The sequence below is a fragment of the Amblyraja radiata genome, chromosome 10 (assembly GCF_010909765.2).
Source record: "Amblyraja radiata isolate CabotCenter1 chromosome 10, sAmbRad1.1.pri, whole genome shotgun sequence".
Classification (NCBI taxonomy): domain Eukaryota; kingdom Metazoa; phylum Chordata; class Chondrichthyes; order Rajiformes; family Rajidae; genus Amblyraja; species Amblyraja radiata.
Window position 1 is genome coordinate 43905185 of NC_045965.1, and position 16715 is coordinate 43921899.

General features: G+C 42.2%; 1 protein-coding gene across 2 annotated transcripts; it reads left to right on the forward strand.

Annotated features, from left to right (window-relative positions):
* The first annotated feature begins 37 nt into the window (after positions 1–37).
* toe1 (target of EGR1, exonuclease) lies at positions 38–11447 on the forward strand. 2 transcript variants are annotated; one of them, XM_033028694.1, is made up of 8 exons: positions 38–230; positions 1023–1194; positions 1280–1320; positions 2402–2498; positions 4762–4917; positions 6041–6300; positions 7600–7771; positions 10496–11447. In XM_033028694.1, exons 2-8 carry the CDS (start codon positions 1084–1086, stop codon positions 11186–11188), a joined length of 1530 nt encoding a protein of 509 aa, XP_032884585.1. In that variant the 5' UTR covers positions 38–230; positions 1023–1083; the 3' UTR covers positions 11189–11447. The 2 variants fall into 2 exon arrangements, with proteins under 2 accessions (XP_032884585.1, XP_032884586.1); XM_033028695.1 differs by lacking the exons at positions 38–230; positions 1023–1194; positions 1280–1320 and adding an exon at positions 1415–1435 and having other exon boundaries at positions 4766–4917.
* Positions 11448–16715: the final 5268 nt, after the last annotated feature.

The following is a 16715-nucleotide window of genomic DNA, read 5'->3' on the forward strand; positions in this document are numbered from 1 at the left end:
TGCTGCGGCCAGAACGAGGGCAGCGCTGCTTCTCATCAGGACGCGACGTCCGGAGGAGGACCCTGGCGGGAAGGCTCGCTGACATGCGCGCGGGGCCGACCAAAGGCCGACGGTGGAGGCTTCACTTCACTTCACTTCACTTCACCCACCGTCTGTGAAGAGCTGACCGTTCAGTGGTTGTCCCGGCGAACAGAGCAGGAAGTGGAGGAAGAAGTAGCGGGAAGGAAAAGGTTGGGAGAGGGAGAAAGGACAACAACTGCTACATGAAGGGGTGAAGGGAGGGAGAATATCCCGTCCACTTGTGGTTTAATGTTAACACCTGCATAGTTGAACTGCACTTAATTATTAAGGCTGTTCTCCTAAACGTTTTTGTTGTTTTTTTAAAGTCGAAATTGCACAGTAGCGCCCGCCTTTCCACAACAAACCACATCTGACAATAATAGCAAATGATATGGGAGAGGTTAGAGTTACTTGAGACAACTGGGTTTTGCTGCAAACGAAGAATCTGTGAATTCAATCTTGGGTTTATATTCAATGAGCGCAGCTTTGGACTGGTAAAGCACGAGTCACAAGATCACTAGTGATAGGAACAGAATTGGGCCATTCGGCCCATCAAGTCTACTCCGCACTTCAATCATGGATGATCTATCTTTCCCTCCTAACCCCATTCTCCTGCCTCCTCCCCATAAGCTCCGACACTTGTACTCTGCTCTCCTTTGTATTGGTAAAGGCCTGAGGTCTGGGGTTATTTAGAAAAGGGAGAGATTATTCTTTCACTATCTGAATTATGACAAATGTGGCATTTGAGCCCCGGTTTGGTGATAAAGAACAAATTTAAAAGAGCATTCTGCGATATTTGAACAGACTAGTTGTACATTGCATGGAATAAACAATGTAATAGACAAGTTAGATTTTGTTGAAAGAAAATGCTGTATTTTATTAAGTTGCATTGTGACGGATTCCAATGTAAAAAGTTACCTTAAGTAAAAAGTTATTTACCTTATTTTATTTAACCATTATAGGTTACCTTCATGAGGGAAAACTTGCGTAAATATTTAATTTGCTTTTGAGGATCTTCTAAAGATGTCCTTAATGAAAGTACCTGTCGTTGATGTTCACATCGACAATTTTAAAGAGATCTGGCCGTCTATGCTGCTTGCAGTCAAAACGGCAAGTTTCATAGCCCTTGATACTGTGAGTACGACATTTATTGTTTTTAAACAACTTTGAAGTAATATTTAAATATGAGTATATTTATATTTGTTTGCCCTCCACACAGGAACTCAGTGGACTTGGGACACGAAAAGCTTTGCTGGCACAGTGAGTAGAGGCTTGGCTTATAGGCACAAGGAACTGCAGATGCTGGTTTAAAAAAAAAAAAAGATTTGGAGTAACTCCATGGAGCAGACAGCATCTATGGAGAACATGAATTGGTGTAAACATGTTTTAATGTTATAAAGAAAGCGATGACCAGTTTTTATAAATACAGAATGGCAACGGGCCCATTGACCCAACAAGTCGATGCCAACCATTGATCACCAGTTCACATTAGCTCTATGTTATCCTGCTCTTCCAACACACGAGGGGCAATTTACAGAGGACAATTAACCTACAGACTCGCATGTTTTGGGGATGTGGGAAGAAACAGGGGTACCCGAACGAAACTCATGTAGTCACTGGGAGAACGTGCAAACTCCACATACAACACCCAAGGTCAAGATCGACCATGGTGCTATGAGGCAGCGGCTCTAGCTGAGCCACAGTGCTGCCAAAAGTTGCTGGCTGCAGAAAGACCGTTCAAGACTGTTTAATTGTCATAAGTACCGAAACAGACAATGACATTCTTGAGCCACTCCTGATTGTTCACTATACAAGAGGTTACTCAAGGATGGAGGTGAACAGATCCAGAGAACTAAGGTACACAAAATTGCTGGAGGAACTCAGCGGGTGCAGCAGCATCTATGGAGCGAAGGATTTTTCCTTCGCTCCATAGATGCTGCTGCACCCGCTGAGTTCCTCCAGCAATTTTGTGTACCTTCGATATTCCAGCATCTGCAGTTCCCTTTTGAACAGATCCAGAGAACTAGTTGGGTTTTGCACCCATTACTTTCTCAAAAAAAATCTCTTAGTGGTAGTTAATCACATTGGATCCGAATTAAAATAAATGCTCTTAATATGATCATAGTCAGAATGCATGGACACTGGCCCAACTCATCCTTGTTGACTGTGTTGGTTTCTTGCCCTCCAACTCCAGCAGAATAAAATTTAAATTTTCACTCACATTAAGAGTTAGAGAGGATAAATCTCTCTCTCAACTTAGTTATTTCATTAGTCCTGCAGTATAGGATAAAATGTCTATTTCTAATGGTATATTGAATAATTTGCATTCACTTGGATACAGGTCAGTTGAAGATCGATACAAAGCAATATGCCAGGCTGCCAGAACCCGTTCTGTTCTTTCTCTCGGGATAGCAAGTTTCAAAGAACTACCAAATAAAGTAAGACCCTTTAATTTTATGCCTTTTTTATCCTTTAAAAAAATTCTGAAATAAGTGGGGGGTTTTCACTGCATCCTGAGATGAGGTCATCTGAATTCTCGTTCATGTTTGGTCATGATGTTGTAATCTATATAGGCGATTCCTCTAATGTATTTTCAAAGCATTCTGTTATCCTGTTGTTTTAAAACTCCTGACATCGATTGGGAGTTTTCCATGATCCCAATACCTACAAAAGATTTTGTGCATTTAACAATTTTGAATCATAACTGTCGGTCTTCATTTTTACACGATAATAATTGATCAATTAGTAAGAGTTTTATAGGACAAGATAAAGGAAAGAAATATGGAGAGTGCAGAGGGAAAGTACCTTGCCTAAGAGTATCCTAGATTTCCATATAAACTTGGGAGGGATTACAATTGAATTGTGCGTCATTTTAGTTTGGGAGGTCATAAGTAATTGGAACAGAATGAGGCCATTCGACCCATCAAGTCTACTCTGCCATTCAATCATGGCTGATCTATCTCCCTCCCAGGCACGTGCAGTCAGGGAAGGCAAGATAGGCACTGCCTACCCTGACTAAAATTATAAAATGGTAATTATTAAATATAAATAGTAACGGCATGGGAGAATTATGCCCACCTAAGAGATCGATCTCTGAGGTAGGCAATTCTCCCGTGCCTTTCATCCGCAGTACTTGTAACACGCAAAAGTATGTACAGCTCGCATGCCGTCAACGCTGCTTCAAGCCTTCACGACAAGGGGAGCTGAAGGCAGCTGAAATTCTGCCTTTGCACCGTGGACTGCGCATGCGCAGCAGCCTACAGCGCAGGCGCAGTGCAAGTTTCTTGGCGGGTTTTTCAAACGTGGATTGCCATTATCTTAAGAGTATCGTAAGAAACAAAGAGAGAAGAATGGAGTTTGTGTACAAATAATGGGGTAAATAAATTTCTTTGAGCTATATGTTTTTAAATACCGTATTTCCCGGCAATGAAGACACTATTTTTTACCCAAAAATAAGGCACAAAATTTTACCTGCATCTCAGGTCAGGTTAGGTTGTTAGCCAAGAAAGATAGACTTGGCTATCCCTCAGTACAGCAACATCAAGAACGATGTTTGAGGGAAGAGTGCGCGGACAATAGACAATAGGTTCAGGAGTAGGCCATTCGGCCCTTCGAGCCGACAGGGCAGTATTGATGGAGTGGTTTACTGGAGACCAGGTTGTTGGGGATAACTCTAGTGAAGGGATCAGATGCTTGGAGTTCAGTCTCTTGGCAGTGGATCCTGGACGTCTCATAAATTGTCTTTGTGCAGCAAGAACTCTTCGTATTGGAGAGGAGAGCGATTCATGATTGCTGATTAATGCCCCTGTCCCACTTAGGAAGCCTGAACGGAAACCTCTGGAGACTTTGCGCCCCACCCAAGGTTTCCGTGCGGTTCCCGGGGTTTCCCTAATGGTCGAAAGTGGTTTCCGCTTCTTCTATGTTCCGGCGATTATTTCAAAAAAATTAAGACCTTCCACTACCTGCAACCTCCAGCAACCTTCAACTAACATCGCAACCGGCTTCGACTAAAAAATTACCGATTTTTAAAACGGCAACCTATTTTTAGTCGCGGCCGGTTTTGAATTTTTTGAAATAATCGCCGGAACATAGAAGAAGCGGAAACCACTTTCGACCATTAGGGAGACTGACAAAAACCTCACGGAAACCTTGGGTGGGGCGCAAAGTCTCCTGAGAGTTCCGTTCAGGTTTCCTAAGTGGGACAGGGACATAAAGATCACAAAGATTAAGTTGCCCAACAATTACCCTACTTTACTGCAAACAGCTGCTGTTACCTGCTGTTCTCTAACTTCAAATAGTGGAGGTACAGTAGCTGGTGCCCCTTTACTAACTATTGTGCTTTCAATCCCTTTAATGTTGTCTACAGTTGTTACATGTATTATAAGGTGTTAGGATATTTGCAATGCAGTTTTCCTCTTATTGTTATAACAGGACTTTACAAATATTTTTTAATGAAATATTTAGATTTAGGTTTATTATGGCCACGTGTACTGAGATGCAGTGAAAACGTTTGCATGCTATCCAAACTGATTAGATAATACCATAACTAAATACAATCAAGCTATACTCAAGTTCAATATGTAGAGGAAAGGGGAAGAAACAGAGTGCAGATTTGCACCACTAGATTATTTTAATATGATTATAATTACTATAATTCATGTTGTGTTAGTAATTAGCTGATTAACTCTATAAATATTTCAGCCAGGTACCTACTTGAGCCAAGTGTACAACCTCATGCTACTGTGCATGGATGAATATGTAATTGAGCCACAGTCAGTCCAGTTCCTGGTCCAGCATGGCTTTGATTTTAATAAACAATATGCCAAAGGGATTCCATACCATAAAGGGAATGACAAGGTAACAGTACATTTTGTTCAACTGTTTTTGATCTGTGTCAAATATATAATCCATTCAGAATTTCTATTTATGCTACCCTTCCAACACCATTCAGTGTTAATCACTGTTGCAGTGAATGGTGGGAAGAATGTTGATTTCACTGATTTCTGTGAGATCTATTACTACTACATTTGTGCTCAGCCACTAGGCTTCTTCTGCAGTCCCTCAGGACCTAGGATGGTGTTGCTAATATTTATCCCAATGCCTTAAGATGCATTCTGTGGGTGATCCTGGTCTCTGAGGCAAATAGGAGGGCAGCGACCAATGCTGTTTAATAGACCATGCGTTTCATACCGGGTCTGTGGTACTGATTTTTCAAATGTCTTTTCACTCAACAACTAAAGATTGTTGGCACACAAAATGCAGTGGTTTATTTCAACATCTATGCCTGTTTTCACTGAGAGTGGCTCCCTAGATGTGGGAAGTGGTCCATGTTTTCCAGGGTTTAATCATAAACCTTTATTAGTCAAAAGCAATATGATGCGGCAGGGGCAGATTGGTAGATGGGATGTGTATATGGATGGATCTTCTTGCTGTTGCTTCCAATGAAGTATACAATGGCTTGTATGCAGTGACCATGGTTATGCTCATAGCTTGGCCTATGAACATATCCAAATACAGACATCCAGCTCAAATAAAGTTCAGATAACCTTAGGTATGGTGTGCAGTTTTAAAGATTAGCTCCATTTTACAACACAAAGCAAATGTGTAATCCCATTGTTGTGAACAAAGTTTCATGAGAATGTTTCCCACTTCAGATACCATTATGATCAATCACAAGCAGCTAAACCTTGGTCAATTTTAAAGTACTTTCTTTGCTTCACTCGAACCCAGTGCCACAGTTCCGGTCTCAAAAGAACAAGTCTACAAGACCAAAAATAGTCAACTGGTCTTGAAGTCTGTGTAGTTAAGGACCAATTCGTAACATCAAACTGTCCATGATGCTGTCCAAATATTTTCTATTGAGGATTCATGACAACTAAGATCCCTTCATTCCAACAACTGGGTACAGTCTTGAAATGTAAATAATTTAACTTGCTGTGCACTTAAACTAAATATCTTTTTGTGATATATTTCCTTGCAGCCCAACGAATGTCGTGGCCAGAATATTAGAGGTCTGTTCCTAGAAATTATTCAGTCAAAGAAGCCTTTAATTCTTCACAATGGACTAATAGACGTGGCATTCCTGTACCAGTGTTTTTATGCCCAACTACCAGACCAACTTATGACCTTCATAGCTGACCTATCTGAGATGTTTCCAGCAGGGGTTTATGATACCAAATATGCCTCAGAATTTGAGACTCGCTTTGTTTCTTCCTATTTGGAGTATGCCTACAAAAAGTGGTAAGTAACACAAACTGGTTTTCTGAATTAAAAGAGCAATGCAATAAAATAAATATATAAATGGGGATGATGAACACTCTAAACATTTTGTGTGTGGTGTAATGTTCATTTTTATAATTGGTGGAAAAGCTGGAGGTCAAAAAAAAAAAGCATTCTGTCGCAAATTGCAACAGCCACAATACTTTTAAAGTGTGAAATATTTGAAACGAGTGATTGAAGAACATAATTTGATGAGGACGATAAGTACATTGTTTTATTTAATGCCAGGGAGCTTTAGCATTGATCTTGAGCAGGAAAGAAAAGTGGTTTTAACAGTTTGTCTTAAAGGAAGCACTTCCCAGTACTACACTGCAGTGTCAGACATGGTCACTTCAAATCACTGGAGTGGAGCTTGAACTTTTGAATTGAATAAGAGTCGGAACTGAGCAAAGAACTAAAGAGGAAGGCACTGTTTTGATCAGATGCAGGGTCCTAACTTGATACTAAATTTCAGACTGTGAATGGAAAATTATTTCATTCCATTGTACAAGTAATCTGAGCTACAAACAAAGTAAACAGCAAAATATGAAAGCATCTGAGGAGAGAAATTCATGCTGTTACTCCAGACTCTGTCATATCCTACATAGTATTTTTGTGGGCTAGTTTCTGCAAATGATATATTTGCATAAAATTAACTTCCAGTAAAAAAAATCTGGGGAAGGATGCAATACTGTTCTGCCGTTTGGAGCCGATTTTGTTGTTTCTATAGGTAGACACAAAATGCCGGAGTAACTCAGGAGTAACAGGCAGCATCTCTGGAGAGAAGGAATGTGTGACGTTTCGGGTCGAGACCCTTCTTCAGACTGATGTCAGGGGAGTGGGCAGGACAAAGATAGAATGTAGTCGGAAACAGTAAGACTGGTGGGAGAACTGGGGAGGGGATAGAGAGGGAAAGCAAGGGCTATTTGAAGTTAGAGAAGTCAATGTTCATACTGCTGGGGTGTAAACTACCCGAGTGAAATATGAGGTGATGTTCCTCCAATTTGCGCTGGGCCTAGAACAGAAAGGTCAGATTCGGAATGGGAGGAGGAATTGAAGTGCTGAGCAACTGAAGATCAGGTAAGTTAAGACTGACTGAGCGGAGGTGTTCAGCGAAACGATCACCAAGCCTGCGCTTGGTCTCGCCGATGTAGAGAAGTTTCTATAGCTCTTTATTGACCTCTAGTGGATTGTAAACATCAGTATACTTAGTCTTTTCTCATGCCTGAAGTCCTAAAGAATTATGGATGCAAATAAGTTGATACTTGTTTCAATTTGCAGCAGGAGAGAGAATACCAGATTAACTAATGCTATTGGCAGCCATCTCTCCATTGAGTTCTGTAATTACCAACAGGTATTTGAAGATTATATTGACTATCGGTACTGCAACCTCCCAGAGGCCGACAAGGAAGTTACAGAACAGAGCAAAGTGGGAATATGTGAACGTTTTTCTGTGAGTATAACTGGCAACATTTTTTTTTGTTTTTGGTAAATTTGTGCTTATAAATTGTGCCCTTTTCCATATAATTCCTCCAGTGAAAATTACTTGGACAGGTAAATGTTTCCCTTTAAACATTTTGGAATAAAATCCCTGAAGCAATCATGGAATAACTAGACATTTTAGTTCCTTCAAGTTCCTCGGTGTGCACATCACTGAGGACCTCTCTTGGACACTGCACACGGACACAATAACTAAGAAAGCCCGCCAGCGGCTCTTTTTGCTGAGAAGACTGAGGAAGTTTGGCATGAACGCCAGCATCCTCACATACTTCTATAATTCTATAGTTGCACAATCGAGAGCCTGCTGACGGGCTGCATCACAGTCTGGTACGGGGGGGGGGGGGGGGGGGGGAGGTGTCACAGTGCCCTCCATAATGTTTGGGACGAAGACCCATCATTTATCTGCCTCTGTACTCCTCAATTTGAGATTTGTAATATAAAAAAAATACATGCGGTTAAAGTGCACATTGTCAGATTTTAATAAAGTCCATTTTTATACATTTTGGTTTCACCATGTAAAAATACAGCAGTGTTTAAAATACAACATATCCCCCCCATTTCAGGGAACCATAATGTTTGGGACACAGCAATGTCATGTAAATGAAAGTAGTCATGTTTAGTATTTTGTTGCACATCCTTTGCCTACAATGACTGCTTGAAGTCTGCGATTCATGGACATAGTACAGAGGCAAATAAATGTTGGGTCTTTGTCCCAGACATTATGGGGAGCACTGTATGTCATGGGAATACTGAGGGTAGCGAGCCCAATGATATGCCACACCAGGCTTGGAAAGTTAAAACATAGAAATGGGGTGAATTCTGCAGTAGATTGAAAATTAGTCAACGGGCAGAATACTCCAAGTCGGAATGTTCAGATCATTTTTGAATTGGGTGGCAATGACTCATGAGGTGCTGGCGCCACAGCTGTTCATAATCTATCAGTGATTTCAATCAGAGTACCAAGTGTGGTGAGCATGAAGCAATGTGATGGTGCTCAGTGGGATCCAAGTGCACAAATCACCACAGGTTACTCTGCAGATAACAAGTAATAAGCCAATGGCATATTTGTCTGTATTGAATGCTGATTTGACTACATGATGTCTTAGTACAACAGGTAGTGGGCAATGGTGAGACCACTTCTGGAATATTGTTTTAAGGAAAGATATGTGATAAAGGGCGTTCAACACACGTTCACCATATTAATTAGTGAGGAGAATTTAGATTTAGATGATTTTGCTGAAGCTTCATTAATTCATATACAGTATGTAGGTATGTTGCAAAGCCTACCTGAAGCGTAGCTGAAAATCTGTCGCTGCGGGTGTGCGCGATTTTGGCGCCGTTTAGAGGGGGGCGGGTTTAAAACGCGATTTTCTCTAGGCTGTTCAAATCGAAGATGTTCAGCCTAGTTAATTATTAACGAAAAATCGCTGGAAGACCCCGTCGCAAAAGCTATTATTAGTTTTAAAGGCCTCGTATAATAGTTATAGTAGTTTAAAAATCAATCTCTAAACCCGCGACCACCAGCAACCGCAGGGTCTCATAAAGCAAATAACTGAAGGTAGGCTGCATATTTTTACATTAAAAAGGGCTTCTAAAGATCCCTTTATACAAAGTTTAATATTGCGAGTAGCTCATTTTGGGCCCATTATATCCCGCAGTATTTTTCTCGGCATTTGGGGCACAAATCTACCGCAATGTGAACGTTCTAAACCAGCGCGTTCCACAGGGACCCACTGGAAAGCTGATTTAAATGGGCATTAATTTACAGCAATTGAACAGTAAATTCCTTCCATTTGGTCTATAAATTAATGTAAATGAGATTTAAAAATCATGTTTTATTGTGAATTATTTGTGAATATTATTTGGACATATAGGCTATTTAAAAATGTTAATCATTTATTAAGAAATGGATAGATGTTTAGATCTAGTAATTGAAGTCTGAAATTAGCTACAATTAGGTAACTAACTAATTATATGCTTTAATTTCAGGTCATCCAAGTAAGATTATTTTATATTTGTTTCAGAATGCTTCAATCTATGATAACTGAAAATTTCATTCAGTTCTCTTAATTTTTAAGAAAGTTATGGGTTTTTGACTGTTCACGATCACAGCTTTTTTGTTATGTCCATAGAAAATCAATAGGGAACAAGATGCTCATTTCCCAGTATGAAAATGGCCATAACTTTTTAAATACTTGAGATATGAAAGTGAATTAGGTGTCAAATTAAACTTATTTTTATGCTTTATCTGATGGGATAAATTAGACTTGATTTTTTAAATCTCAAAATTTTGTAACATTGCTACAGTATGACGATCAATGCAAGGAGTGCAGAACCTGAAGTCACAATCAAAATAAGACATTGGCCATGCAAAATTAAGAGAATTCTTCACTATCTTTGGAATTCTCTGCTGAAGAGTGCTATGAAATTGCTGAGTGCATACTTGACAGATCAGTTTTTTTTATGTAAAGGGACCAACTTCGGCCCAACTTGTCTATACTGACCAAGATATGCCTCGGCTAGCTCCATTTGCCTGTGTTTGGCTGATATCCTTCTAAACCATTTGGTAACTACATAAAAATGCTTGAGATACAAGATCAAACAGTTCAGTGAAACAGGTATGAGGGGGTCAAGTAGTCAACTCCTGTTTATGTTCTTATGACTTGTCTTTGAAAAGGCTTATGGCTGGTGTTCAAATGGAATGAACTGCACGCTGTCACACAATGTTGACCTCATCCTTGATGAAGATGAACGGATGAAAGACGTTAAAAGAAAGAGGAAAAAGGCCAGAAGAAGACGGAAACAGTCGTCAGCGGATAAGAGTGACAACCCTGCTGCACCCGAATCCTTAGATAACGTGACTCCCACTGAAGGTCCTCCACGCAAGTTGCTGTGTGGCAGCAGTGATGAGCAGCCAGAAATAATGGACACTGGAGAATCTCAGGCAAAGCTTTTATGTGATGAACAAGCTTCAGATGGGCAGTGTGGGGAGAAGGAAACGAAAGATGATCTCTGTGATGGAACTGAAATACAGGGGGATGTTTTAAGTGGCAATAAAAAGGAAAATAACCCATATAATCAAACCTGCCCAGGAGCTGAAACTGTGGTGGAAAAGAAGAATATGGAAAAATGTGAGGGAGGTACTCACCGTGCAGGCTTTGATGCTTTCATGACTGGATTTATAATGGCTTATATTTTAATGTGGAAAAATAGTGAAAACAGCACAGCTATGGATCCCTGGCTCCCTGACTGCCACAATAAACTTTACTTGAGTGGGAAATCCATACCATTGCAGATTTGTAAAAGTTCATTTTCAAAATCTTCAAAAGCTCACAAAGTGAAGATTGAGTTAGTTTGGGGCAAACTCTGAGGGCATGAACAAAGAAATTTATGGCAATTTTTTTTAGAAATAAAGTTTAAGCAAGTCGTGTGTTTCCCCTCACAGACTTGTTTAAAGCATGTGATAAATTTAAGTCTAAAAGGATACCGAGGAGGCAGAGTACTTTTAAATAGCTATAGGCTTTGTGTGAATGCCAGAATCGTTTCACTTTGTTTCTTTAATTTATGTTGTAAAACAATGTAATTGTACAACCTTCAAAATGGATTCCGATAAAGATTTTAAATATCAACAGTGGACTCTTTTTCCACAAGGTATTATTCTGAGATCAATTCAAAAAATTTTAATTTTCACTTGAGAATCTTTCACAAAATTTAGGAGGTCCCATGGCTACATTGCTAATTTGTAGTAAGTGAGGGGTTAAAAGAGAAATCGTTCAGGGAAAGAACAACGGCGAGTATGTACAGGGAGGGGAACTCGTTTAATCTTTGTTGCAGCAATTAAAGGGTTTTGTTCCAAAATTTAGGCCCGTCATGATGTTGAGCTCTTCAGTCATCTCTGCCACTGGTCCTTTTTCACTGGTAAGGTGTTCTCGCCACCCAGTGATGACCCCTTCTTCAACATTCTTCTTCGTCATCGACTTCCCCTGCCAGCCTTCTACACTCGTGAACCTTTATATCTCCGACTGCTGACGCAAAAGCCATCTTGACTATTTCACTCCCATTGCTCACTCCTACTGAACACATGGCCCCCCCATCTCACTCATTAACAATCCCAACTTTGTTATTAAACTCCCTAACCTCTACCAGGCCGACCCCATTGCCAGCTTTCAGACACCTCATACCTACCCCTTGATCCCACAGATGAACACCGGGCCATTAGCTCCCAGACTATTTCTGATCTCATGCCCTCTGGTAATCTCCCCTCCACAGCATCTAACTTTATTGATTTCCCAGTCCCGCACTGCCAGACTTAGTTTCTGCTTGCTCCTGCCCCAAAGAAGCAGTCTCCAAATACTTTGATTCCAACCTACCAACCCCCCATCCCCCCCATCTATTTTCTCAGGAGTTGCTGTCTGATCGACTGAGTTACACCAACAATTGTGTGTCTATCCCCAGACATGCCTACCTTTTTGTTGGTTATGTGAACAGTCCTTGTTCCAAATGCATACTGGCACCATCCCCCAACTCTTTCTCTGCTACATCAATGACTGCATTGGGGCTGTCTCCTGCCCCTGTGCAGAACTTGATTACATTAACTTCAAATTTACTTGGGACTATATCTTTGACACCCGTCTCATCTTGATCTTTCTGTCTCCATCACAGTGAACAGACTTGACTTTCCCACTTCCTCACCCATCCCAGCCCTCCCAACGGAACAAAGAGTTCCCCATGTCCTTGCCTTTCACCCCACCAGCCTCTGTCCAACACATCATCCTCTGACATTTCTGTCACCTCCAACATCATCTCCCTCCCCACCCCTTTCTCCCTACCCCTTTCCACCTTCCGCAGACTACTCGCGCTACTATTCCTTGGGTCACTCATCCCTCCCGAGGTACTTTCCCCTGCAACCACAGGAGATGCAACACTTGTTCCTATACCTCCTGCCTCGCCTCCATCCAGGGACCCAAACAGTCTTTCCAGGTGAAACAGGCTAACATGCACCTCTTCTATGCATCCAATGTACCTGGTGTGGTCTCCTGTGCATTAGTGAAACTAAGTGTAGAATCAGTGGCCATTTTGCCAAACGCTTGTGCCTGATCAGCCATGGCCTACTAGATCTCCTGGTTGCTGACCATTTTAACTCTTCCCATACTGACCCTTTGTCCTGGGACTCCATTGCCAGGACGCGAGGCATATGCAAACTTGAGGAATAGCACCTCATATTCCAGTTGGGCAGCTTACAGCCAGTTGGTATGAACATTGAATTGTCCAATTTTAAGTAACTGCCCCCCACTGCCCTTTCACCACCGCTCACCTGGACCTGTATCAATTTCCCCTCTGCCTCAAAGATTCCTTCAATTCTTTTGTCTCATACCTGCCTTTTCACATCTGGCCCTTGTCTAGGCACCTGCTAAACCCCCCCCCCCCCCCCCCCCGCATGTTCTCCAGAACTGCCGGCGGACCCGCTGATTTACTCCAGCACTTTGTTCCAAACCGTCCTTACTAACACTATTGCTGCTGTACCCTGCACCCAGATGGGACACAACTCACTTAGACCATTTCCAATGCTCTATTTTCGAGATTGCTGTCTCCATCTCAGGAAACACACCATACCAATAACATTCACTATAAACCCACTGACATCTACAGCTAGCTAGACTATATCTCCTCCCATCCTGATATTTGAAAGGGTGACATCCCTTTCCTCCCAGTTCTGCCACACCAAACGCTGGAGAGGGAGAGGTGAAAGAAGGAAATGCCAAGCAAGCTGATTCAGTGTGATGCTTGCAGGATGTGGGAGGTCAAGGACACCGCTGGTGCCTCTGGCTGCTGCAAATGTGAGAAGTGCATCCAGGTACAGCTCCTGAAGGACCGTGTTGGGGAACTGGAGAAGCAAGTGGATGAAAATGCTGGAGAAACTCAGCGGGTGCGGCAGCATCTATGGAACGAAGGAAATAGGCGACGTTTCGGGCCGAAACCCTTCTTCAGTCTGAAGAAGGGTTTCGGCCCGAAACGTCGCCTATTTCCTTCGCTCCATAGATGCTGCTGCACCCGCTGAGTTTCGCCAGCATTTTTGTGTACCTTCGATCTTCCAGCATCTGCAGTTCCTCCTTGAACAGCAAGTGGATGACCTCGGGTTCGTCCGAGAAACTGAGTTGTTCCTCGACAAGACCTACAGTAAGATTGTTGCACCTAAGGTACTGGAAGAGAGAAGGTGGGTAACGGTGAGAAATGGAAGGAAACATGGAATGCAAAGGTCCCCGGGTGTTGTACCTCTTGAGAACAGGTTCACCCACTTAGAAGCTGTTGGGACAGAAGACGTTAACACACTGGGCAGCGGACTGGCTTTGAATTTGAATTTGATTTTTATTAGGGACAGTGCATATTAATAAACATTTGCATGTAATATGCAAGATTGTAGCCAGTAGCTAATTTCCATCTTTTGTCCCAACACAAGGTAAACACATCCCAAACAAGGTAAAAACAAAAGACAAAAACAAAAACAAAACAAACAATAAAGTAAAAAAATAGCAATTAAAGAGTACCATAGGTTATTTTTAATGTAGATTATGATTGCAATTTTGATTTTGCAGTAACCATATTTTTAGATGTTTGGTAAATGAGGTAAGGGTTGGCAGATCCCGTATGACGCATGGTATCGCGTTCCAGGTCTGCGACGCTCGATATGAAAATACTGACTGCCCAAAGACACTTTTCCTAAACGGGACTATACAATCACCCCTGGAGGCTGCTCTTGTCGACCTATTTGTGTTTTTCTTTATGAAGTCCTTTAACGGAGGTGGGGCTAGTCCACGGAAGATTTTGTAAACCAAAATCGAGTCCGAATATTTTATTACATTTTCCCAGCTCAGCAGATCAAATTTCTTCAGGATGTTACAGTGATGGTACATTCTGGGCTTTTTGTCAAGAGTTTTTAGGGCTTGTTTATAAGCAATTTCAACAGGCTTTAGTGTGGACTTACATGCCAGTGACCAAGTTGTTATACAGTAGGTCATGTATGGCACAATCATTGCATTAAAGTATAAGCAAAGCAAAAGCGAAGCAAAAAGTGCTGTTGAGCCAAAACCAAAGAGGCCGACGTCAGGCAGCGCCTTGATAGTTGGAGACTCCATTGTGAGAGGTACGGACAGGGGTTTCTGCGGCAACAGACGGGATTCGAGGATGGTGTGCTGCCTCTCTGGTGCCAGGATCCAGGATGTGCAGAAAATCCTCAAGGGCGAAGGTTAACAGCCGGAAGTGGTAGTGCATGTCGGCACAAACTAGGTCGGAAAGAAGGAGATGAATATTCTGCAGCGTGACTTTAGAGAGCTCGGAAAAGTGCTGAAAAGCAGGACCTCCAGGGTGATTATCTCCGGTTTGCTTCCAGTTCCTCGTGCTGGCGAGAGCAGGAACAGGAAGACAGGACCTGATGGGTGGCTGAGGAATTGGTGCAGGGGGCAGGGATTTAGATTCTTAAACCACTGGGATGTGTTTTGGAGTAATGGCCCTGTCCCACTGTACAAGTTCATTCAAGTGCTCTCCCGAGTTAAAAAAAATCAAACTCGTAAGTACGTAGAATGAACGTAGCAGATACGTCGGAGCTCGGGGACGTCTCTTAGCGGCTCGTAAAGCTATCGGCAGGTACTCGGGAAACGCGGTAAGCTCGGGAAGACTCGTTGTTGAAAAATGTCGACGAGTGCCCCCCGAGTACCTGCGAGCGGCCATTACTGTAATTCTCCGAGTTCGAATCAGGGCAAACTCGGGAGAACTCTTTGAATGAACTCGTACAGTGGGACAGGGCTTTAAGGGGGAAATGTACAAAAGGGGCTTTGTACAGTAACAGGTGGGGGACCAGCATTCTGGCAGGCAGGTTTGCCACTGCTACACGGGTGGTTTTAAACTAAAGGGGGTGGGGGGTGTCAAATGGGATAGTCAAGGACGGAGTTAAAGGGAAAGAGAGTAAAGGGATAGTTAATGACCCCAGAATTAACGGGAAAGAAAGCTCACAAAGGGATAGGAGAGTATGGCCAAATGTAATAGGGATCGATGTGAAAGGTGAGATGCGTAAGGAATTAAAAGTATTGTATATAAATGCGCGAAGTATAAGAAGTAAAGTAGATGAGCTTGAGGCTCAGTTAGAGGTTGGTAGATATGACATTGTGGGGATTACTGAGACGTGGCTGCAGGAGTATCGGGCCTGGGAACTTAATATTCAGGGTTATACATCCTATAGAAAGGACAGGCAGGTGGGCAGAAGAGGGGTGGTAGCTCTGCTGGTGAGGGATGGAATTCAGTCCCTTGCGAAGGAAGACATAGGGACTGACGAGGTAGAGTCTCTGTGGATTGAGTAAATTGTAAAGGCAAGAAGACACTAATTGATGTTATCTGGAGACCCCCAAATAGTAGCCCGGATGTAGGGTGCAAGTTGCAGCAGGAGTTAAAACTGGCATGTAAGGTAATGCCATTGTAGTGAGGGGTGGATTTCAATATGCAGGCAGACTGGGAAAATGAGGTTGGTTCAGGACCCCAAGAAAGAGAGTTTGTAGAATGCCTCCGAGATGGATTCTTAGAGCAGCTTGTAATGGAGCCGCCCAGAGAAAAGGCAATTCTGGATTTAGTATTGTCTAATGAATCAGATTTGATAAGAGAACTCGAGGTAAAGGAACCGCTTGGAGGTAGTGATCATAATATGATTAGTTTTAATCTGCAATTTGAGAAGAAGGTTAAATCAGAAGTGTCAGTGATGCAGTTGAACAAAGGGGACTATAAAGGCATGAGAGAGGAGTTGGCCAAGGTAGACTGGAAAGGGATCCTAGCAGGAATGACGGTGGAACAGCAATGACAGGAATTTCTGGGCATAATCTGGAAGACACAGGATCATTTCATTCCAAAAAGGA

Excerpts from the sequence above, each read along its gene's own strand:
- toe1 (XM_033028694.1), top strand. The coding sequence starts at position 1,084 with ATGTCCTTAATGAAAGTACCTGTCGTTGATGTTCACATCGACAATTTT. Across the intron at positions 4,918-6,040 it reads ACCATAAAGGGAATGACAAG|CCCAACGAATGTCGTGGCCA; the intron begins GTAACAGTACAT and ends ATTTCCTTGCAG. Across the intron at positions 7,772-10,495 it reads GAATATGTGAACGTTTTTCT|GCTTATGGCTGGTGTTCAAA; the intron begins GTGAGTATAACT and ends GTCTTTGAAAAG.